Below are 25,451 nucleotides of genomic sequence, written 5' to 3' on the forward strand. Positions count from 1 at the left end.
AGTGCAGATTCTTGCGACTAGGCTACCAGAGCTCCCCCTCCATTGGCTTCTTGAGATTGTAGATCTCTTGGTTGGAGATTGCCCATCTTTCTCTTGTGAGGCCGCTGGTGGAGTAGAACTGCTGGCATTTCAGTCAGCAGGGCAACACACGAGGCACTGTACCTCTGAGCTCTTTTTTCAAATGAGGAGAGAGCCAGACATTGCATTTTATCTCCATTCTTGTTCTGTAGAGATTTTTGTGCAGAAAAAAATTTAGCCACATTGAGGGGGAGAAAATTCTTAGGGCAACTCATTATCCACTAGTTAGTGTGTGTTCTTCCACTCATATGTTTACTCACTCGGTAAACCCGGCTTGAGTGCCACCAGGGGGCCTCACAGGGGTGGTCTTGGCTCCGTAGATATCAGGGATGTGGGTTCCAGTTTGGTGACTCCTTGGGTAACTGTGATTAACATTTCATGTTAAATGAAAAGGAGCTCAGCCTGATGGGTGGTTATAATTCCTATTTCTCTTGTCCACATTTGTTTCTTCAATGCAGATACAGGAAAAAATGCACTGTTGTTGAATCTTTTTCAAGTTTTCTTACCAGAGGATCATTTGAACAGCTGACTGAAGGTAAGAGCCGTTAAAATTAATCTCTTTCTTTTCAAAAATTTCTTCTCCCTTCTCAGGTCAATACACATATTTTATTCTGTGTAACAACTTTGTTGTATTCTGTAGGATGCGTGAATCACAATTAACCTTGATTTCCTCTTAGTGAGGGATGTTGTTGCTAGGTGCTCTTAAGTGGAATACAACTCTTAGCGACCCATGAGATAAACACACTAATTTTATCTTTTCACTCTTACACATTGTACTGGCTCTGTGTTTCATTTTAAGGTATATTTCAATTTTTACAAGTATGTCATAGAATAGATTCCTAAAAGTGAAATTATGGGTTCTGAGGGTTTGAAAAATTTAAAATATTTATAGTGACTTTTTTCCCCCTCCAAAGAGTTGAATCAATTTAGAGTCTTACCATTTATGTGTGAGAGTTTTTATTTTGCACACTATATTGAAACTTCCTCCCCCAGGGTAAAAGTAATGTTACATTTCTAAAGAAAGTGATAATATTTCATAGTATAGAAGACATTTGGTTTGTGGACCTTTAGAATATTCAGGAATCCAGGAGAGGCGGTAGCACACTGATTGGATGGAAATGATCCCTGCTCTTGTCCCCATGGAGTTAGGGTAGAGTTCCGTCATCAGCAGCTACGTGAGTGCTGGCCTCTAGTCAGTGAGAAACATCCAGAAATCTTGTAAAAGATGCAGTGTATTCTCTAAATGTGACCATTGTAGAAGTAGTTTCCACAGTCCAGGGATAACTTGGTGCCCGTGTTGGCATTGTCAGATTTACTCTCTGAAAGCAGTAATAACACAACAGTATAATTGTGACTGATTCAACTGGGAGCAATTCTGGATCCTGGTGTCTGATTCATTCCCATAGCAGGCAGCTCAGGCACATTTTAAAATGTGTTTTATGAGGAAGTTTTGTTTATTTTGTCAGAAGAAGGCTGTCAGTTTGTTACGACATAGGGGTAGAACCTTGTGGGTTTAGTTTCTTGGCATTACAAAGAACCTTTATTTTTATGTGATGACTAGTACATTAAGTAGTAACACATTTTTATATCCTATTATCTAGTACACTTCTATTACAAGAACTTAAGAGCAGCCCAAAATAGACTGCCATAAGTATGTTCTGCTTGTCGAAAAGTCACTTTATGCCACCTCATTTCAATGAAAGACCTGCTTTGTTACCAGTTTTTACAAACTAAAAGAAATCTAAAAGAGAATTTTGTTTTTATGGAAATTTGCAAAGAAATGAAAGTCACATTCAGCATTTATTCTTGAGCTGTATGTCTAGTGTGGGTAAGAACACTTGGGTCATGTGAGGATCAAGTGTGGAAAAGATTGTAAGACATGTTCACGTCTTTGACCTTGCTCCAGAAGGGTGTGTTGTTGACCCTGGAACCATTATAGGACAGAATGCCATCTGACTGCTCACAGAGGCAGCTAGAGCCCGCCTTTTCTTCCGGAAGTGGTCTCCAAGTACCCATAAACAGTTGTTTATGCCCTTGATTACAGATAGAATTTATCTTCTTATCATCATTGAGGCATTTTATGCAGTTAGGACCCGGTAGGCCTAAGGTATAGTAGAGTGGGTAAATTCAGAATTAAATAGGCCCGGAAGAAGTGTAACCTTTCCTTTCAGATTCTCCTTTCTGTTCATTTCTATGTGACTTCTTTTCATGCCCACTTCTCCCATGCTCACTGCCTTACCCCCACCCCTACCCTTTCTTTGCAGTACAAGGGTCTGACATTTCTGTTATGGGGGTTCTTAACCTTAATTTGGGTGGAAGAATGACATGATGGTTTTAGTGTCAGTATGAAGAATAACAATAACTTAAAAGTAGTAAAGTAGTAATGGTAATACAGTATCTCCTTTAAAAAAAAAAAAAAAAGAGTACGAGACATCTATATGCCCATTCCCAAGAAAGGTGATCCAACAGAATGTGGAAATTATGGAACAATATAATTCATATCACAAGCAAACAAAAGACTGCTGAAGATCATTTAAAAAGGGCTAGAAGAGTACGTAGATAGACGTGCCAGGAGTTCAAATAGGATTTAGAAGAGGCCATGGGACCAGGGGTATCATTCTAATGTCAGATGGATCCTGGCTGAAAGTAAAGAATACCAGAAAAGTATCTGTTTGTAGTTTATTGACTATTCAAAGGCACTTTGCCTGACATTGAGTGGGAATAGGAACACTTAACTGTGCTTATGGAAAACCTACACGTAGACCAAGAGGCTGTTGTGCAAATGGAGCAAAGGAACACTGTGTGGTTCAAAATCAAGACAGGAGTGCATCAGGGTTGTATGTGTTCTTTCTCCACACCTGTCCAATCTGTATACTGAGCAAATAATTCAAGAAATCAGACTCTATGAGGAAGAATGTGGCATCAGGATCAGAGGAAGACTCATCAATAACCTATGCTATGCAAATGACACAACCTTGCTTGCTGAAAGTCAGGAGAACTTGAGACACTTGCTGCAGAATGTCAAGGACTTCACCCTTCAATATGGATTATACCTCAACATCAAGAAAACAGAGATCCTTGCCACAGGACCAACAGTCAATATTATGATAGATGGAGAAAGGATTGAAGCTATCAATGATTTTATCTTCCTTGGATCAGTGATCAACAACACCCTTGATACCAGCAGTCAGAAAATCAAGAAATGTATTGTATTGGATAAATCCCCTGTCAGGTACCCCTCCAGAATGCTGAAGAGCAATGATGTCAGTTTGAAGAATAAAGTGTACCTGATTCAGGCCATAGTCTTCTCAGTCACCTGCTGTGCATTGGAGAGCTGGACTGTAAATAGATGACATCAGGAGAATTGATGCCTTTGAGTTTTTGTGCTGGAGAAGAGTACTGAATATCCCGTAGGCTGCTAAGAGGACAAGTAGGTATGTCTTGGAGAGGGTGCAGCTGGAGTGCTTCTTGGAGGCAAAGATGAGGAAGCTTTGTCTTTCATACTTTGGACATGTAGCTAGGTGAAGCTGTTCATTGAGAAGAACATCATGCTTGGAAGGATGGAATGTCACTGAAGGGGAGGAAGATGCCCTCTCCCCCCACCCCGAGAGGGATTGACGTGGAGACTTCAGCAATGGGCTGGAGTGTTGAAGAGGTGGTGATGCTGGCACAGGACAGGAAAGGGTTTGGGTTGGCTGTTCATAGAGTCACCATGAGTCATACTCTGCCTGATAGCACCTAAGGGCAATAACAGCAACAGATGTCCCAGACGGTCCTGGGTGCATTCCTCCATGTTGCCCAGTCATCTAGGTCACTTCCCTTTCACAGACAAGGTGCTGTAATGTTCAGAGGAGCTGGCTCAGCTAGCAGAACAGAGTTCAGACTCAGGCTGCCTGTCCCTGAGCTGCACCTTTTCACACTCTACCCCCACACATTCCTGTAGGTAGATTCTTGTACAACTCATCGTGACTCTTTGACCAGCAGATCAAAACACTGCATTCGGGGTGAGGGGGCTGGCGTGGCAGGGCGGGGGGGATTGTATACCAATGAAGAAGTTTATCTTTTGCTTTTCAAAGAGAGGAGCGAACTGGCGGGGGGGGGGGGGAAGGGTGTGGTTAGAGAAAAAAGTGCAACAATGAATGAATGGAAATCCAAAATCTCTGTAAATGTTCATTAAAACTAGTAAAATAAATTTTTTTAACCACCCCCAAAAAACAAACCAAAAAACCCCCCCAAAACCAACATGGTCCGGTCCTGCACCATTCTCATAATCTCCACCATAGTCAAGCCCATTGGTGCAGTCACTGTGTTAATGTCACTTGTTGAAAGGGCAAAACCCACATCATTTATGGATAAGAAAAATGCTGGATTATCTTGAAAATAGGTGATACTGTATTTTTTTTAGGAAAGGTCTTTAAAATATGGCACATTATAAAATATGAGGGAAAGGTAGAACATTTAACTATTTAACCATTAAAAAGTAAAATAGCCTGTGACCACTGGCAGATTGCTCTAAGAGAATCTTTAAGCCTTAAACCAAAAGTATACCCTAGAATGTTAAAACCAGACACTTGTTTTTGTGAGGTGCCGTCCAGTTGATTAGTAAGTCAAGTTTAGCTTGACTAGTAAGAGATGTGTGCCTTAAGCATTGCACTGAAGATCCAGTGGGATCACGTTGACAACAGCAACTTGAACGATAGGACATTGCTGAAGGGGCAGTGAGTTTATGTTGTTGGGGGATGAGCAAGTTGGACACGGGAGCCAAGAGTGTAATCAGTGGCACTGAATTGTCCGTGGAGAATTTGTTGAATTCATGTATGTTCTGCTGTTTGCATTCATAAAAACACAAAAATAGAAAATAGCTTGTGACCATAACTTATTCTGAAGCACGTGTTTACTTAGGCTTTCATATTTAAAGGCTTTGCTGAGCTGACATTTTAGTACATTCTGAAGGTATCTCCTTAAAGTAAACTAAAAAATTTACAGGTAATAGATACTCTCTAAGTACCTGTGCATAGATGCTTAACAGCTGATTTCACTAAGAACAGCCAAACATGAAGCAACCCAAGTGAAGAATTAAGAGTTTTATAAATGAAGTTGCATTTTATTCCTAAGGAATTTGGCTGTCACTGTGTCCCAGCCAGATTTTGTGTTCAAGAGAGCATGTCAAAACATTGTAGCTTGAGTATGTGATTTGTTTTTCCTCTTGGTAATTTTCATTTACATCCATGAGTGACTGGTTGTCTGCAGGAGTAAGTATATTTAATTAAACTTTTCATGGTTTGAAATGGAACACACCCGCTCTTCTTTATGGCTGGTGTAAATTGGTTTCAAATTGCCTTTGAAAAGCAGATACTTGTTTGCAGCATGTAGAGTGTGAAAGGCTTTAACGTGAAGAATATTTATATATTGAATATAGAGTTCAGACTTTTCTGACTTTTATTTCTGCATTCTCATTATGTCCTTTGTGCAGTGCTTAATTTGTCTGTCCTTAGGCGAACCCTTACTACTTACACATCTAGCCTCTTGGTCAGTTCTCGGCAAGGACACATTGTTGCTCCTGAATTAAGCTGCCATTCTGGCTTTGAAAGTCATTCATAATTTAGGCCCAGCTTTCTAGCGTCTTTACCAAGCCCTCCCCTTTGTACTCTGTGTGCATCAGCCGGAGGTGGACCACTGTCCCTTCCCTGCAGGTCCTCCAGGCCCTCCCTCCTTCCTCTCCTCCTCTTTCCTCCAGTTTGGACTTCCTCTCTCTCTGCACATGCCCAGAGTCAGAAATCTGTGTTACTGAGACATTCAGGTGAACTCCTACCGAGTCCCGGTTTTATCACAAATTTACCTAGTGAGGGAGTATTCGGGTGACTGCAAGAATAATTGTCACTAGTTTTTATCCCATTGGACCCTGGAAAAATGCCACGGGGCCTTTAGAAGGGAAATATTCCTAAAGACTGAGACGCTTCCAGAAGGTGCCCCGGCCCTCATTCCTCAAGGTCTGCCTTTGGTGGGTTCAGATTCACCAGTAATTGTGCTGCTGGGAATTTTGACTCGATAGTTGCTTCTCTGGAAGTTTAACATTGGGAATATGAGGGCAGGAGGAAGATGAATTTCTGGAAACCATCAGTCAGCATGTGCTGGAGGAAGTCCCCCAGTGTGTCTGTGAAGGAAATAAAGCACTGGCCTTACTGTAATTTAATTCAAGAACGTTCCCAATAACATGGAAATACTTTGTTTCAGTCCTTGACTTCTCTCAGAAATGTTCTACTTTCTAAGCTTGTACCGTAAAAGCATGGCATGAACCGCTAGCACCAGTGTAAGTGGACAAGGCTCTTAATTTCTGTTGTTAACTCTGGATTGTGTGAGAGTGCTCCAGGCAGCACCTCACCAAACCCGTCAGCTGTGCAGTAGAAAACTTTACCAGCCACTTTATAAGTGAAGAGACTAGCAGGCAGCTTGTTCCAGGTCCTGCCATTCACAGATGGCAGAGTCTGCCCTCCAGCCAGGCTGTTAAACACCCCACATTGTTTACTTAAATCATTTACCAATTTGCATCTCCTGGATAAAGCAGGAATCTGCTGTTTGGCTTATGCAGAAAAGCTAAGATAGTACTCCCTGATGTCTGCAAGTACTGTGGATTGTTTTGGAAGATCTGACATTTGGACACTCCACACGTCCTTAGATATGTATAGCTTTGCATCACTCCTTTTGTTCTTGTGCTAAATAACTATATAGTAAAAAAACTGTGATATTCCTATGTTGGCATCCGGTCCCCGATGCATGAGAAGCCATGTCTTGGTTATTTGGGGTAGCTGTTTACACAGAACTCTATGTATATACTGCTTTCTTTTGGAGTTAATGTGTAGTCACTACCACAAGTGTCAAATCTACATATGTAAGGGGCCTAAGATTTGTAAGTTAATTTGTGTTTCTTCCCCCAAATCTTTAGAATGGTGTTAAACTTACAGTCTATCGTTAATTTTTTGGGGTGGTTTTTTAAAAAGAAATGGTTATTCCTTTTTTTTTTTTTTCAAAGTGTTTTTAAATTTGGAGTTCCTCTTGGGAACTGAGTTTGTGTCTGACTCTTTGCAGTTATATTTGAATAAGATGTGTCCTGGAAGCGTCACACATTCCAGGAAGATCTAGCTGAGAGAGAGAGAGCCTGAGGTTTTAATTTACTTCTATGGAAGAAACAAAGCCATCTAGAGTTTCGTCTCTCTTGAGCCCATTTATCCGCCAGTCTTGTCTGGACATCTCAGGACAGTTACCACTGGGATTCTCTTTAATCTGATTTTGTTTGTTTTTAATAGAGGAAATGCATGCCGAAATCTGTTATGCCGAGTGTCTCCTACAGAAAGCAGCACTCACGTTTGTACAGGTAAATGAACATTTAGCTTAGAATTGGTGCTGGCTGGGGAGACCGCGGTGCTCCTGAGAGAAATGTGACTGACGATGCCTGTGCTTTAAAAGTTCTTTTGACTGAGAGATACAATGAAATTGGTTACTCTGATAAACTTTGGCAGAAATACTCTAGGGAGCTTTAGTTCTGCTCAGATGTACTGAGAGTCTGCTGTGACCCTCAATCTACTGGAAATCACAGCCTTTCAAAGCCACTGTCTTTGAACTGTCACCCCAACTTTGGCTTCTTCTCTGTCTGACAGCTGCCATGACTCCCCTCTGCACTTGCTAATGGCTGGGTGCTGCACACAGGAGTGGCTGGGGTAGAGGAGGCTCCCTTGGTCCTTGGCTGGTCCTTCTCTGCACTTGAAGCTTCAGCAGCACTGAGTTATGCATGCACAGATAGCCACACTTCTCATGCGCTCTTCAGATTTTGTTTTTCTCCCTCTTTCCCTTCTTATTTCTTGTTCTTGGTTTTATTTTTAGAATAACAGTTTTTTAAAAAGTTCTGAACAAAAGAATGTGTCTTATCTGGTGTTTTCATTTCACCTTTTGGTACCGTTACAATCAGTACCTTGTCCAACACTTTCTTCTAACGCAGGCTTCTCCGTCATGTTGGCTGTGGTCGGTACAATACGATTGAGGAGAAATTGAAAGGAAGCAGCAATTAATGAGTACAATTAAGGAAAAAAAAAGAAACAAAACCAAACCCCCTTCTCACCCCCAGTCTTTTTAATCACCTTGAGAGCAGCACCTCTTTTTTTCTGGAAGTTGACCTCTTAGGTTGGATTCTGACTTGGTAAAATGAAACCAGTGTGAAGCGTGACCCCGCTTCCCAGAACCACATGTTCTGAAAGCTGGTTAAAAACAGTGGTCTTCCTGCCTCTATCAAGACCATGTAATGCTAGTCACAGAGGCCCAGATTCTAAAGGGGAATTTTGAAATCAGATGTCAGATTTGAAGGCCTATTTTGTCTTTGAGACTTGAAATGTCTGATGGATGTTCCTGACCTGAATCATCCTCTCCCTTCAGCCTATAGAGCCAGTCACTTTCCGTCATGTGACTTTTGCCTTTTATGGATTTAGCAGCTCCATCCCTTTTCTGGTGTTGCTGTCAGTTTTGGGGTGAAGGTACTCATCAACTCTGACCTCAGGCTCCTCCTCTCACCCCAAGTCCTCCATCCATTCTCGAGTTGAGCCCCCTCTTCACCCTGATGATCTGACCAAGCCATTGTTTCAGCATCTGGTGGCGCCCAGTGATGAGGACTGTGGTTCTGTGTTCGAATATCAGATACAGGCGAGGCTTTTCCAAGCTAAACTAGTGTGTCCCCACTGGCTTCTCTCCTCCCTCCTTCGGGCGGTTCTACTGAGAGGCCTCTGCAGACCTGAGTGCTGGGTGGAAGGAGCTCATTCTTTCTCTCTGCAGTGGATTGTTTACACCTGTTGAGTCCCACCTGCACAGATAGCCAAGCACCCCTGGGTTGCAATGCTTCCCAGTCCTTCCACCTGAGTTTTCCTTTGTTTATCAAGTTCCCGTCTGTTTTGCTTCTTTCCCCCTGGCCCTTCCTAATCATATCCTATGCTGTAACTCCTGATGCTTCTAGAAGGCTCTCCTGCCCCTCTCCGTGGCCTCCTCTGTACTCTGTGACTCCTGTGCATGTCTCTGTCCCCCGGCTGCCACCATTCCACGGCACAGGGTAGTGCTGACGTCTGACTTTGCATTCAGTGCCTGGTGTGCACTAGGCATTCAGCAAATGTTTGATGAATCATGAGATGAAGTACTTCTATTGGAAGCACAATTTAATTATGGATTTAAATTTATTGTAACAAATTCTTTTTATGGTAAATATTCATGTTATCATAAGATTCTTGCAGAAGAAGATACGCATTTAAGTTATATAGAAAAATTTTTTTTTCTTGGTTATAGAAAATTTTTTATACACTCATTCTTAAAATTGAAATTTTACACACACACGTCATTAATTAAGTTCATAAAGTAAAGTAACTTTTAGTTTCTTCTGAAGGATGCTTAAGTCTACAGGAACTAAATGCCAGAGCATCTCTGCCATGTCAGTGGACCAGAAATGTGGACCATGGTACTGTCTCCATTTGTGTCATTTATTGGAGTAACTGCCTACAGTGATTATTTGACGTGATTTATTAAAAAAACTTTTTGAGAGTCTCAACACACCTGATCCTGAAACGGCACTCATTTAGGCCAGCTGCCTCAATTTTTAGGCAATGTGAAATTAAGTGGCCCTCCTTCTCTCCCAGTGAGATGCTAGATTCGTGACTTCCGTTTTGGACTCCAGACCAGTTTTATTTTGGTGTGGAAGTGTATATAAATTAAGGTCACAAAGTTAAATTAAAGATACTAAATTAAGTTCACAAAATTAAATTAAAGATATTGCCTGCTAAAGCACCCCACAACAATAGATCTCTGGACTCAATTTATTGAAGTGTGCTGCATTGTAGTATATTCGACTTTAGAGCATATCCTTGACGTCACCCATCTTGGATGCTCTTGAACCCAGAAGGAAAAATTCAGTTGTTGATGTTGATTATTAAACTAGGTTTAGGCTGATCTGTATGGCTACTAATTGATGACTCTTGCTTTCAGTAATCGAATGTAATTCAAGGATTATTTAAACACTATATTTTTTTTGTCCTCTATTAAATGAAAAATTATGAATGAAAGTATATTGAAAGTAAAGCTAGAAGAATATGCACATTTAAAAGTTTTGTCCTCCAAGATTGTGTTTTGTTCTAATCACACAAGTATGTTAAGAATTTCTAACCAAATGATCTAATTATTTAATTGAATTTATTTTCAGGATGAAAATATGATCAACTTCATCAAAGGTGGACTCAAAATTAGAACAAGTTACCAAATATATAAGTAAGTTAAAAATTAAGATGTGATTTTTTTTTAAAATGGTCCTTGTTCCTATACATTTTGTATTTCAAATTTTTCTTAACTATGGCTAGAATTTTCATTTTTATATTTTTAAATTGGAGTTAGTAAAATGCACCCGATTTTTGCTTGCTGAGTTTGTGCTCAGTGCTGTTGTTGTTGTCAGGTGCCAGTGAGTCAGCTACAGCTCCTAGCACCTTATAAACGACAGATCTGACCCTCGCCTCATCTTGTGCCACCCTCAGTCTCTCCTGTGCTCAAGCCCATTGTTACAGTCCTTGTGTTAATCCGTCTTGGTGAGGGTCTTTTTCTCTCTTTCTCTCACCCTTCACTTTCCTCAGCCTGATGTCATTTTCCAAGATCTGGCCCCTCCTGACAGCACACCCAGAGTATGTGAGACAGAGTTTCACCATCCTCACCTCTGAGGAGCACTGGCTGCACTTTCTCCCGGACATACCTGTTTGCTCTGTTGGCAGTCCTTGGGATGTTTGGAGCTCTTTCTATCACCACAACTCAAAGGCATCGATTCTGCCTCTGTCATTCTTATTTATCATCCAACTTTCAGTGGCACAGGACAGTGGAATTTAAGATTGTGCTGTTGTTAAGTGAAGTGCCGTCAAGCCGTAGGTGACTCATAGCAACCCTATGAATGAAAAGTCCTCAACACTTGTGTGATTTTCATCCTTTCTCCAGGTTCATAGGGTTTCCAGTGGCAAGCTATTATGAAAGTGGATGCCACTCCTGCTTCCAAGCTTGTTTTAATTGGGGAGCTCCACCAAACACTGTCCACCATGGGTAATCATTATCTCATTTGACACATCAGTGCCACAGTGTTTGGCTTCACAGCAACCACGAGTTACATCTGTACGTCGAGTAGACAGACCAGGGCTATACGACACAGAAAATTTAAGATTAGATAGTGTTTTAAAAGCAAAACAGCTGGGAGGGGAAAAAAAAAAAAAAAAAAAGCAAAACAGCTGAGAAGAAAGCATATGTCTTAATATCTAATTGGATGATCTTGTTCTCTTTTTCCTAAAATAGTAAATAAACTTAAAATGGCAAATGTGTCTTTGTTTTAGACTCTAGAGCAGTGCTGATGAATAGAACTGCCGTGGTTGAAATGCTCAGGGTCTGTGTTGTCCCGTGCATTGCGCTGCACTTGTTGGGTGTAGGTTGAGTTAAGGTGAACCTAGTGATGCCAAAGTTCAGTATCCTAACTAATTTTCTCCACCCCCCCCATTTGAGTATTTCAGTTGTTCAGGGTTTTCAAATCTTCCAGCTTTGATTGAATAATTTTTTTTTTCATGCTTCTGTCATTTTTTTCTTAGTATATATTGTCCAGTCTTCTGTTATGAGGCTCATCTGTGTTTGTGATTTCTGTGTCCTCTTGATGATTTTTACCCTTTGTAGCTATGAAATGTCCCATTTTAAAGCTGATAGTATTCCTTATCTTGAAATCTAGTATGTCAGATTGTACTGTACATAGTTACGCTTTTTATTTAAATTATGTTTATTTTAGATGTACATAGGGCTTGCTGTTTTATCCAGGATGACAGCTGATGTAATTGCATTTATGACCGCTGCTTTGTTTTTCTTGGCTCTCCATCTATTCTCACCTCTTTTCCACCCATTTTCTTTCAGTGTCATTTTTTTAATTTAATTTTAAAAATTATTTTTAATTTGGTGTACCGTTGAATTGAATCCAACTGGCACAGGAGGCGTTTGCCCCTCCTTCTCCAGCAGAGCATCTGGTGGATTTGAACTGTGCACCTTTGGGATTGCAGTGCAGATTCTTGCGACTAGGCTACCAGAGCTCCCTGTGTCATTCCCCCCCCCTTTTTTTTTTAGTAAAAGTTTCAGTGTCGTGTTTCTAGACCTCTTACCAATGTTGTTGTTGTTGATTGCTGTCGAGTTGAGCATGACTCATATGAACAAAAGACCTGAGGCCTTTCTATAACTATTGCTGTTTCTCCAAGTTCATAGAGTTTCCAGAGGCATGTGGTTTAGGAAGTGGATACCACTCCTGCTTCCACATCTGTCTTAAACTGGGAGCTCCACCAAACACTGTGCACCATGGGCAGCCATGATGGCATTTGGGACCCCAGTGGCACAAGGTTCAGCGTCACAGCAACCCCAGGTTACCTCAGTGCAGCAAATTGACAGAAGAGTGCTGTATGGCCTAGGAGAGTGTGCGTTCTCCAAACAAGTTACCACATTTTCCTTTAATTTCTTGAACTTATTTAGAATACCTGCTTTAAAGTTCTTAAGATGTGGTCACCTTGGGGTAGCTTTTTCTGTTGTCTGCTTTTCCCTTGAGTATATGTCATTTTTCTGTCTTTTTTCTTAATTAGTTCTTCATTGCACATTAAATAATGGTACACTGTAGAGACTGGATGCTGTTCTTTTTCTCTGAAGAGTGATAACTTTTTTAATTAGGAAGCATTGAACTTGGCTGGATGTGAGCTGCCTTCCAGCTTTTACTCTTCTAGAGTACACAGCATCTAGAATCTGTACTCTCTCTCTGCTACCTAGCTCTTGGCTTTCCTTGATCTAATCCGAGTGCCTATACAGTTAATAGTTTAGCTAAGAATTTAGGTGACATTTTTTAGACAGACGGATTTTTATGTTTCTGTCCTGTGTCATTCTCTTCTACCTGGAATTTATCCTTTGTCCTGGTGACCTTGAATTCTGTTCTCTGAACTTTTAAGTCTGTAGGACTGTGGCTTTCTGTTGCGTTCTAACAACACCTCATTGAGTAGACTCAGAGCCCTTTCAGGTGAATAGCCATATAAATGCAAAGTTTATTTAGTAACCTTCCTCTGAAAGTTCAGGAACCTGTTTGTCAAGGCTCAAATCTCCCCTTTCTGGCCAGTTGTTTTTCCCCTCACTGTTGTGTGCCATGGTCAAATATGTTGAGATATACATTGATACCTACAGGAGGGTTAGTCACATACATACTGCTTTACTGTTACTTGAAGCTGAACCATGATTTAGTATTTGAAGAGATACTTCTTCCCACAATGACTTTATAAAGTTAATACATTTTATTAAAAATCCTGGAAGGGAACATTTTTTAGAATTTGGCATATGATTTTTAAATTCCCCCCAATATCTTTTTGAAGTTATAAAAAAATATTAAAGGGTGAGTTCCTTTTCCAGTCAACAAAACATCAACACATAAAGGGATTAAAAAGTCTCTTTTATCAGTCATATAGACCTTGGAGTTTTAAAATAGTTAATATGTGTATGTTTATCTGCTAATTGAAAGGATACACGCATACTCATGTATATATTTTTCATTTTGAAATGGTATCAGAATTATTTCCAAAATATTTCCATCTGATCTTCCTTAAATTTATGAGTGTTAATGTCTTATATGATATAATCACTAAAATCAGGAAAATAACTTTAATGCAGTATTATTTTCTACTCCAGTAGTGTTATTCACATTTCTCCAATTGACCCACAATGTCCTCTATCTGATCCTAGATCCAATTCAATCCAGAATCTTGGATGCTACTTTCAGTTGTCAAGTTTTCTTAGTCATCTTCTTCCCCACCCCCTCCCAAGCCTGATAGAGTTCCTTACTCTTTCTTTTTTCCCTCCTCATGATTCTAAAAATTTTCAGGATACTGCCTGAATTTTGAAAACACTTTCAGTTTGGGTGTATCTAATGTTTCTCCATGATTAAATACAGATTATGCATCTAAGACAATAGGCCCAGTAACCGACGTTGCTTCTTTCTCACTGTGTCATATGAGTAGATTTGTTTTTGTCACCTGCCCTTGTGTTGACTCCTAGTTAATAATAACCCTGTGCACAATAGAACTAAAGTCACTGCTTATGATGTCGTCCCCACAAGTAGCGGCAGGTGGGATCACTTAAAGTCATGGGGTTTCATTGGCTGAGTTTTGGGAGTAGATCACCATATTTTCCCCTGAAGTCTGGAAGCCCTGGAGTCTGGAAATGTGTTCAGTATAATAGCAGCATGAGAGCCTCCCTCAGGGGTGGGCGGCTGCACACGTCATTAAGACAGCTGCATATTTGTAAGCGTGACCTTCAGCAGGTATGGATGTCCTGAAAGATGATTTTTCTTGACACTAATTGTCAGAGTCATAGTAAACTTTAACTTTTTTTCTTCAATCCAGGGAATGTCTTTCTATCCTGCAGGTAATTGAGAAGAGCAAACTTGAGCAGCCGTTCTTCTATGAGTTTGAAGGGGGTGTCAAGCTTGGAATAGGAACTTTTAATTTGGTAAGGAAATACTTAAAAGAAAGATGGGCAATCTCTTCCTGTTAGGGTTACTGCCTCTGAAAACCCGCTGGAGGGTCAGGCTATAAGTCGATTCTAACTCTGTGGTACCTAACAAAAAGAGGATAAACGTGCATGGTTACCAATTTCTGGTATTATTGAAATGTTCTTAACGTTATTTGATAACTGTAAGAGATTGATAATAGTCTGCTTAAATACATCAAAACATAAATATATCTTTTTTTTTTCTTATTATTATAGATGCTGTCCCTTTTACCAGCAAGGATTATCAGACTACTGGAATTTATTGGATTTTCTGGAAACAGGGTACAGATTTAATTTTATATTAGCAAGAAAGATAAAACATTTTTTACTGATTTTAAGGGCAATGTTTTTCCTCATAACTAGTGTGATAATTTTCAGGAATTAGTTGTGGTTTTTCTGCTAAGATGTAAAAGTTATCACCTTTGTTAGCTAAATTCTAAGATTAAAAATTATGTTTTACTAATACTGTTCTTGTTGGACCTGTGGTCCTCTTATACTTCCTTTACCTGCTAGTGACCCTCAAATCTTAATCCATAAAGTGAAGAATTTAGGCTAGAATCCATGTCTGACGTTTATGATTATAATGACTTGGACAGGATGACTCAGGCAAAGTTGGAGTAATTTGGATTGCCTAGAATCTTTGTTTTCTTGATATTAAAGCTCAACATCAAGAAAACAAAGACCTCTCAAAAGTATTGAAGAACAATGATGTCCTTCTGGAGACTAAGGTGCACCTGATTCAGGCCATGTTTTTTGCCATTACTTGCTATGCTGGGCAATGACTAGGCATGATAGAAGAATTGATGCCTTTGAGCTGTGGTGTTGGAAAAGAGTCTTCAATATACAGTTAGAAAAACAAAACAGGTTCGACCTGGAGAGGGTGAAACAAGGTTGCTTTTTGGAGGCAAGGATTCTGAAACTTCGTCTGACATACTTTGGACATTTTGCAAGGAGGGACCAGTCCTTGGAGAGGGATGCCATGCTTTGGAGGGTGGAGGGGCAACGCGAAGACCTTCAATGAGATGGATTGATTCAATGACTGGGGCAACGGGGGTAGGTGTGTTAGAGACAATAAGATTGTCACAGGATAGAGCAGGGTTTAGGGCTCTTGTACATAAGGTCGTTATGAGTTTCAGGTGATTCGATGGCACAGAACAATAATAAGAAGGAAGTCTGGTGGTCATTGCATATTAGGCTACATGTTGCACTAACCTAAAGGTTAACATTTCAAATCTACCAGATGTTCCTTGGAGTAAAGATGGGCAGCCTCTGCATAAAGGTTTACAGCCTCAGGAACCTAATGGGAGGTTCCTGTGAGTTGCAGAAAACTCAAGTGGTGGGATTGTTTGCTTCTCTGGGAAGGGATGGTTGTGTTTTCTCAAGTTGAATTATAAAACTAGAAGAGAAAATTGCTTTGCATGAGCTTCATTAATGAGGCTGTGCTGTTTTGTAGCATGTAACATTTGTGTCTTTTATTTGCAATGAATAAATCATTATAAATACAAAATTTAGTCATTCTATTTCCAACCTTATTTCTATCACCAAGCCTGTATTGCCCAACTACTATTCCTTCTTCATTACTGTTTCCTACTTCTGCAGTTCAGTCACCAATTATCATTAACACATCTTGATTACATGTCTGGTCAATTTCGCACTGCAAAATTTGGTTAAAAAAAATCTCAATATCTTCCTCTTTGGCTCTAAATGTAGGCACATATATTTAAATAATAGTCTTATTAGTGATTCTTCCTTGTATGTGTATGGATTGGAATTGGGAAGGGAGTGCTCCAGGATTATATTCTCTCTCCATACAATCTGTATCTGTATTCTCTCTCTCTTTTCATTCTGTATGCTGAGCAAATTATCTGAGAAGCTGGGTTCTGTGAGGAGGAGTATGGCATCAGGATTGGAGGGAGACTCATCAATAACCTGCGTTATGCAGATGATACAATGATACAAACGTGCTTGCTGAAAGTGAGGACTTGAAGTACTTGTTGCAGAAGATCAAGGAATGCAGCCTTCGGTATGGATTGCGTCTCAGTGCTAGGGAAACAAAGATTCCTGTCGGTGTACGGATAGACAGCATCATGATTGATGGAGAGGAGATTGAAACTGTCAGCAGCTTCATCTTGCTTGTTTTACAATTAACCCCCTTAGTACCCGCAATCAGGAAATAAAGAGATGCATTGCACTGGGAAAGTCTGCAATTAGGGATCTTTCCAAATTATTGAGGAGTAGTGATATCAGTTTGAAGACTAAGGTGCGTCTGATTCAGGCCATAGTTTTTCCGATTACTTGTTAAGCATCTGAGAGTTGTTGGACAATGAATAAGAATGACAGGAATTTATGCCTTTGAGCTGTGGTGTTGGAGAAGAGCACTGAACATCCCATATTCAAGAGAACAAAAAGAAGTGAGAGGGTGAAACTGGAGGGCTCTTTGGAGGCAAGAATGATGAGGCTTTGCCTCCCATACTTTGGACATCTTGGTAGGAGGTGCTATTCCTTGGAGAAGGACATGATGCTGGGAAAGGTGAAGAGTCAGCAAAGGAGAAGAAGACCCTCAACCAGGTTGATTGACAAGCTGATTGCTGCTGTGGGGTCTAGTGTGTCAGAAGGTGTGAAGATGGCACAGGATAGAACAGGGTTCAGATCTGTTGTTCATACAGCCGCTGAGTGATGCTTGACTTGATGACACCTAACAACAACAACAAACATTTGTTAGTTGTAACATTCAATGAATATGCTATTGTAACAATTGTCTTCTTCCAAAAACTTTACTTTTAGTCAAGAGAGTCAGTTTGGAGACACCTAAGAACAATGCAAGATGCCGTCACTTTCTTCTGGTTACCACTGTTCATGTTCTTCGGAAGCTGGCTGGAGTGTGTTTCTGGAAGCCCTTTCATAATCTGTTGTTTCCAGTCTACTGTGACTCTGTAGGTCATGATCACCTTCTGCTTGACCATTCATCATCTTCCTTTGACTTCAGTGGCTCCCAGTTGCCTTGTGAATAAAGTCTGAACTGTGACCTGGCTTCAGGACTCCAGCCTTTGTTCCAGCTTTGTTACTCAGACTTGTCACTTTCCCAGGACTTCTAAACTGGTCATTGGCTGTTCCTCAGACTTTCCAGGGCTTCTGCTGGGCTCTCTAGTTTCGATGCCCTCCTCCCAAATATTGTTTGGGAATAGAAAAAAGTAACTAACCTCTTTTTCTATTTCATTTACTCTGGCTTCCAGAAAACTTTCCCCTCAAGACTCAAGTATCTACCTTAAAATGATTTATCTATTTAGTTTTCATGTGGCATTCAGTGCATTCTAATATATAAGAAATAATAGAGTGGTCATATCTTTTATGAATGCAACTGACTAGTAGAGTAATAACTTTCATTGCTGTTGAGTCCCAACTGACTCGTAGCTGACCCTTAGGCTGGTTTCGGAGGCTGTAAATAGCCCAGGAGGAGTTGCTCATCTTTCTTCCACAGGCACCAGTGGTGGGTTCTCACCCCCTCAAGGCCAGGCCTTTGAATTAGCAACATGACTTACTGCAGACTATGCCATCAACACTCTCTAGTAAAGTAGTACAGTAAGAAAATGATGTACTGATTGAATGATCCTTTTAAGGTATAGACCCATATCTCGTTTATACCCACTGTAGCCCTTTGCATTTAGTTCCTGAATGCTTTCTAGTGAATTAATATTTTTAGCAGAAACATTTCTACTAAATGAGCTCTGCCATTCTCTTTGTAAAATAACACACTGTAGAAGAATTTGTGAGAATGCCTTATGCTAGTTTGTAATGTCAATTTTGTTTCTGATTATCAGTAAAAAAGGCATCACCACCACTTTGAGTGCTAGGAAAATGAACCCCGAGTACATGAGCAAGAGTGATTCATTGTCCCACTCTGTGTAACATGTGCTTCGTTCTCCCAGGAGTTGGGACTCTTGCAGCTACGAGAAGGTGCATCAGGAAGAAGCATGAGAGCTCCGCTTTGCTGCTTGACCATCCTAGCTTTCCATACCTACATCTGCCTGATACTTGGTAAGGGCTGGGTTATGTTTTGTTTCACTGAAAGTTGATTGTCTTAACTCTGCTTTGTAAGGAAACATTGAGGAAGATCAGTAAGCATTTATATTTACTACTTTTTTCCTCCCTCAAAGATGGAGAAAAAGTTAAGGACTATGTTTCATTTTTATTAGACGTCCTCATAGTAATAGTATTATTTAACCAAGAGGGAGGGATTGTTACAGAGTTTTAAAAATCCGTTTTAAATTTTAAAAACTTCTGTAAATGTTGTGTTGTAATATCTATTTAAGTATGTTCAGATTAGATTTCTTTTTTAGTACAAAATAAATTTTTGTTTAAGTTAAGTCAGTTGTGCTGTTAAAGCTAGACATTTCTGGAAGGAATCTAAGACAGCCAAGTCCATTCTTCAGAATGTATCAGTCTGCTCTGAAGTTGTCATGAATTAAAGTCATAGGTGAAATGTATCACATTTTAGTATAAAATGTTGCAGTGTCAGGTTTTGTTTTGTCACTGATGAAGCTTTTGCTGTGTTAGTGAAACTTGGAGAGCTAGTCATGTATCTACCTACCTCTGTGTTTCATGAAGACTGAGATTTTCCCTGTTTAATTCGTAGGTACGGGAGAAGTGAACATTGTGGAAGCAGAGAGTCTCCTTGCGCCCTTTCTCCAGCAGTTTCCAAATGTATGCTCAGTGTTTGATGCGTATGTTTCAGCCATAATAGATGCACAGCACGGAGTGTTGAGCTGCGTCTTTCCTTCCTTTCCTGCAGGGCTCGCTCATGCTGTTCTATCACGCCCGCATAGAGCTGCTCAAGGGCAATGTGGAAGAGGTAATCCGTTCCGAGCTTGCCGTATCATAGCCTTTCTTTCATCAGACACTCTTTCAACATTTATTTAAAGTTGGAGTGTGGACTGGATAAAAGTTTAAGAAAAAAGTTATTAAAAAAATAATAAATAAAAAAAGAAAAAAAATTTCTAAAAAGCCAAGATTAGTTTTGCCCAGGCATTCTTAGATACAGTCTGTGTTTACAGATAAAAATCCATGAGGGAGTTCAAACTAGATGGTGTGAGATAATGTCCACAGAGTTAAGAGATCACACTCACCTGGGATCCAGCCCTGCACGGGTGACACCTCGCTGTGCTGCTCTGGGCTCCGTCTCAGAGGCTCACTCAGCTTCTTGAGGACGGGACGACAAGGGTCAGAGGGAGAAGAATGTGGAGCCTTTTGCATAAATACACTCACAAGTTTTTCTGTACAAAGTTAAATACATTATAATTGTTCTATGTTGGATGTTTCCTCCCCTTCCTTTTTTTCCTGCTTGTGCTTCATCTTGGATGTCTTTCCAGGTCAGTATATGACGTCTTCCTAATTCATTTTTAGTAACTAGGTTGAATTCCATGAGATGGGTACACCATACTTGTTAAAATTTTCATTGATGTCAAGTTGAAATGGACTCATAGCTGACCCTCCAGTGGGCTGTCGGAGGCTGTAAATTGCATGGGAGGAGACTGCTCATCTTTCTCCTGGAGCTGCTGGTTTGAACCCTCAGAAAGGTGCCACCACTTGGGTTTATGCGGGTCTCTGTGGACCACACCACCAGAGGTCCCTGTACTCACTAAAGCATCATCCCGTTTCTCAACATTTGTCTGCTACAAGCAGTGCCTTTATTTTAAACATTATTATTGTGCTCCTATTTCTGTGCGCAGGTTTAGTTCTGTAAAACCGATTCATAAAAATAGAGTTTCTGGATCAGAAGATATGTGCCTTCTGATCAATCCAGCAAAACCATCATCCTAATTTAAGGTTTATTTGCATTTACATTCCTATAGTGGATGAGAATATTTGTTTCAAGTTCTATTTGTCAGCTCTAGGCAATATCTACTTTTAAAAAGTTTTATTTTGGCCAACCTGGTGGCTAAACATGAGAACAGATTTTTTTAATTGAATTTCTATTTCCATTTTATAAATTTCTTCATGTGTCTGTATTTTCATTTGTATATCTTCCTTTTTTATTTTATCTGATTATCTTTGCCGATTTTCCCATTAAATTCTTTATGTGAGAAGCTGCACTGCAGTCTCAACGGCACGGGTTTGAATCCACCAGCTGCTTCGTGGGAGAAGGATGGGCAGTAGTCTCCTCCTGTCTGATTTACGGACTTGGTGACACACAGCAGCATTGCTTGATAAGGGATTATTCCTTTGTCAGTTACATCTGTATTGGACATTTTCTCCCAGTATATTCGTTGCATTATTTTTGCTTAGGAAGACTTTTGTTTTATGGAAGTCTTGACTTCTTAAGAACTTCTTTGCTTTTTATTTTATTTAGGAAGAAACACTCTCATGTTATGGGGTGCCAGGTCCTCTTTACAGAGTTCATTAAAAAAGCAGAGCTTAACTCTCTGATTGCATGTAAAGAAAGGCACATGTCATCATGGCTATTTTTTGAATGATAATTTTGTTCTTTTGGTACACAGCGTTTTCTGTATTTTCCCATGAGGTTGTTATCTCCTTGTGTAGGGTCTGAATGATCAGCTTTGTGCACTTGACTTATAGGCACAAGAAATATTCCAGAAATGCATTTCAGTTCAAGAAGAGTGGAAGCAGTTTCACCATCTGTGTTATTGGGAGCTGATGTGGATTTTTGTATTCCAACAAAACTGGATGAAGGCATATTACTACTCAGACCTGCTTTGCAAAGAAAGTAAATGGTCCAAGGTAACACGCCATGCTTTAATGTCGTTTGTTTGCACATAAGTGGCCAAAGTGATTTTTACTGTACAACTGTTTGTTCAATAGTGTGACATCAACACTATTTTCTCAACCAGAGCTTCATCAAAGATGGAAGTAGACATTTAGGTACCCACTGTATGTGGCCATTTGACTCATGGCAAATATCTTTATAAAATATCCAAAGAGTTCTTTCTGTCAAAAAGATTACACTTCTAAAATAGGTATATAAAATAAAGCTATTCTAAAGATAAATAATTTATGAATCTTTGTCTTATAACCATTTCTAAAATAAAGATATTATTGAAGATATTATCAATAAATGTTGTTTCGAGTCGAGCACGACTCATAGCGACCCTGTGAACAAAAGGCCTGAAGCCCCTCTACAACTATCGACATTTTTCAAAGTTTATAGAGTTTCTGGAGGCAGGTTGCTTAGGAAGTGGATGCCACTCCTGCTTTCAATATCAATAGATATTTTTTTTAAATGTCCAACGAGTTCTTTTCCACCAAAGAGGTTATATTTTTAAAGACGAGCTGTACTTCTGCTTAAAGTTATTATATACCAGTTATTATTCTTGTTGATTGCTATCGAGTCCAGCATGACTCATAACGACCCTGTGAACAAAAGGCCTGAAGCCCCCTGCAACCATCGACATTTATCAAAGGTCATAGGGTTTCCGGAGGCATGTTATTCAGGAAGTGGATGCCACTCCTGCTTCCAGACCTGCCATAGAATGTTATTGGTTGAGTTGCCTGCAATGTAGCACTGACAATTTTTCATAGGCTTTCTAGTATATTAGTGATCAGACTTTTTTATGACAATAACAGTTTCTATTGAGAGCAATAGGGAGGAATGGACAAGCTTCTCAGCCATAAGCCCTCTAGTTGTATGATAAGAAGATGGCCTAAGTTAAGTGAAAAGTGTCATTTTTATTTGGTAGAGGTAATAATAAACCTTTTTATTTCTCTTTATTATTTCTCCTCTTAAGTATTAGTTATATCCAGAAGGTTTGTAGGTCACCCTTGATTTGCATGGTGGAAATGTCACGGAGTTATTTTCTATAATGAGGTGTGTGTCTTCTTTTCCTCAAGGCAACTTATGTATTCCTGAAAGCTGCAATTTTGAGTATGCTTCCAGAAGAGGCTGTTGTGTCAACTAAAGAGAATGTGGTAGCTTTATTCAGGTAAGCAGGTCATCTAGTAAAGACCGTGACTCTATAGACAAATGAGCACACAAATAGATTGCTTTCAATTTTTAGTATTTTTTCATGCCTCATCTTCATACTGCTTTAATTCACTTAACCAGGAAACCTTAAAATAGTATATTTAGAATATATATTAGAATCAAAATATCATCCTCTCAAGATTTTACAGATATACATGTTCTTTTGTTTGTGTTTGGGAAGAAGAGTTTTGTTACTAAGTTTTTGATACTGAGTTTTGAACAGTTTCTGAAGTTGGTAATGTTATTAGTAAATGTTTTGCACTGTTGCTGTGATTAAAAGATTTGCAGTGACCAGATAAATCTAAGAAACTCCATTAACATATTCTTAGTTTTCATGAGTATGCCAAAGATTTTAGAGGCTCTGCTTTGAAATAACCTGCTTAACTTTATCCACGCCAGTATGCCAACAATTTACGCATTATCCTTCCCAAAGTCTTCCTAAGCTAGATAGTAAATCTATAATATTTTTATCACTCCTATACACTAAAGTCCGTAATATTTCTGTGGCACACCTACTGTGTACTAGTTGGGTGTCACTGAGTTGTTCAGTCCTCTTGGACAGAGTTGAAGGCATCTGTGTGATCTTTGCAGGAGTTTATTACCATGCTGTTCTTCTGTAGAACCATTGAGTAGGTTTGAACCATCAACCTTGTGGTTGACAGGTCCCCAGAATGAATGGCCTTCTTATGCAAATGCTGATCTTTAAACCATTGCCTTTTCCACTGATATGATGGAACATCTTAGTTTAAAATTGAAATCCCCAAATTGTGCTCAAAAAATACTACAAACTTGCTGTAATACCACAGTATTTTTTTCCTCACTCCATTTTACTTTTTCAGTAATACCATTTGATTGACCCTTTAATTCTTCCTCAGCATTTGCAAAGTTATATACACACGGAAGTACTCCCAGGATCATATCAACCTCATTTTTATTCTGGCTTTGTTCTTACATTTCATTAGTGGAATTCCTAAAAATGGAGAGATGTAATATATAAACATGGTGCATGTCCTTAGCTGATTATTTCAAGAGTCATTCATATTTGGGAAACATTTTAAAAATGATTCATTAATGTGCCCGTCTTTTGAGGCACCTTATTTATTTGTGTCGTGCCTACAGAGAGGAGTAGGAAATGTACCAGTATGCACTTTTCCTTTCCTAAATATTTATGGGGTAGATGATAAAGTGAAGAGTGCTCTAGGATCTTTTCTGATTACTTAACAAACCCAAACCCTGCTCCTGTCTTGTGGGTCCTGACTCACGGCCATCCTTCCTTGGGATTTCGAGGCTGTAAATCTGTCTTTATAGGAAGAGATTGCCTGTCTCTTTTCTGCAGAGCAGTTGGTAAATTTGAACAGTCAACCTTTTGGTTAGCAGCCCAACAAGTTATGCAGCATACCACTGGATTTGGGTCACTGTGAGTCAGAATGATGACTCCTAGTGACCCTCCTTTCTCTTCAAAGACTAAATGTTTATGAGAGGAGACTGCCAACTTTTTCCATGGAGCCACCTGGTGGATTTGAACCACCAGTTCCATGGTTAGCATACTGACCTGACCAGGAAGTGCTCCTTTAGATATTAGTAAATTGACTGGGAAATTTTTTTTTAATGTGTGTACCATCAAATTGGATCTGACTGGTACAGGAGGATATTGTCCCTCCTTCTTCAGAGCATCTGGTGGATTCGAACCGCTCACCTCTGGGATTGCAGTGCAGCTTCTTGCCACTAGAAACATGTCTTTAAAAGTAATTTCATGTTTCCCTTTGTTAGTGAAGCTCTTGGAAAATGCAAAATCACACAGTGTGTATTAAAATTCTGCTGCAAAATGATGTTCCGGAGTCAGTTCTACGAATGAAGTTTAACTTGTGGCCTGTATTGGCTGAAACGTATATTGACTGTAAAATCAGCCGTACTCAGATTTGAGCATTCATCAAAATCACCTGCACATGACCCAGCCTTACCCCTTGAAGTCTCTGACTCAGGGATAGGGGGCCAGAAAGTTTATATTTCTATCAGGCCCAGGGGATGAGTTTGCTCCTTGAGGATGCATTCTCTGAAAGTACAGAATATGTAAATGTGTATGTTCTAATGCCTTCATCTTTCATGGGACTCTTCACAGACAGGTGGAAAGCTTGAAGCAGAGAATTGCTGGGAAATCCATTCCTACCGAGAAGTTTGCCGTGAGGAAGGCCCGGCGATACTCCACTGTGGCATCTGCCCCCGTGAAACTCGTCTTACCTGCCCTGGTACGTGGTTCTGGTTTATGCCCTGTTTTGAGTGCTGGGAAGAAGTTGTCCACAGCAGCCGGGAGCACATCTAACTTTCCTTGTGACATTTGACTCAGTTTCTCTAGAAGGTGAACATTTATAAAGAAACTACTTACTTGTTTATTAATAAATAGCAATCCTGATTTTCTTTTTTAGGATAGTATGCATCAGCCTTTGTGATAAAAGTTACTTTAAAAATATTTGACTCAATTCTTACCATATGTCTAGGAGAATAATTCTCTCTTTAATCTCATCTTACAGATAAGGAGATTCACATAGAGGTTCAGGGGACTTAATCAAGACCATATGTTAAACTTTAATAGTAGAACTGATACCAGAATAGCATTTTTCAGAATTATAATACATGCTATATGTGATTTTGCATTTTCCAAGAGCTTCATTAATAAAAGGAAAAATGAAATTAATTTTTTTCCCTTTTCTTGGTATTTTATTATTTTTTTTTTCTTTAGGTTGTTTATTTTTCATTTCAATGAACATCTACAGAGATTTTGGGATTCCATTCATTCATT

General features: G+C 39.6%; 1 protein-coding gene across 1 annotated transcript in view; it reads left to right on the forward strand.

Moving 5' to 3' along the window:
* TTC39B (tetratricopeptide repeat domain 39B) overlaps positions 1-25,451 on the forward strand; it is a 139,525-nt gene that overhangs the window by 104,828 nt on the left and 9,246 nt on the right. Inside the window, 11 exon segments of the mRNA XM_006903714.1 lie at positions 537-613; positions 7,383-7,450; positions 10,304-10,368; positions 14,532-14,637; positions 14,896-14,961; positions 18,606-18,714; positions 19,313-19,380; positions 19,469-19,528; positions 21,253-21,414; positions 22,522-22,613; positions 24,774-24,900. Of these exon segments, the coding sequence (XP_006903776.1) occupies positions 537-613; positions 7,383-7,450; positions 10,304-10,368; positions 14,532-14,637; positions 14,896-14,961; positions 18,606-18,714; positions 19,313-19,380; positions 19,469-19,528; positions 21,253-21,414; positions 22,522-22,613; positions 24,774-24,900 (1,000 nt within the window).

Source organism: Elephantulus edwardii, unplaced genomic scaffold, assembly GCF_000299155.1.
Source record: "Elephantulus edwardii isolate Elephantulus edwardi_28Jun2011 unplaced genomic scaffold, EleEdw1.0 scaffold00014, whole genome shotgun sequence".
Lineage (NCBI taxonomy): Eukaryota > Metazoa > Chordata > Mammalia > Macroscelidea > Macroscelididae > Elephantulus > Elephantulus edwardii.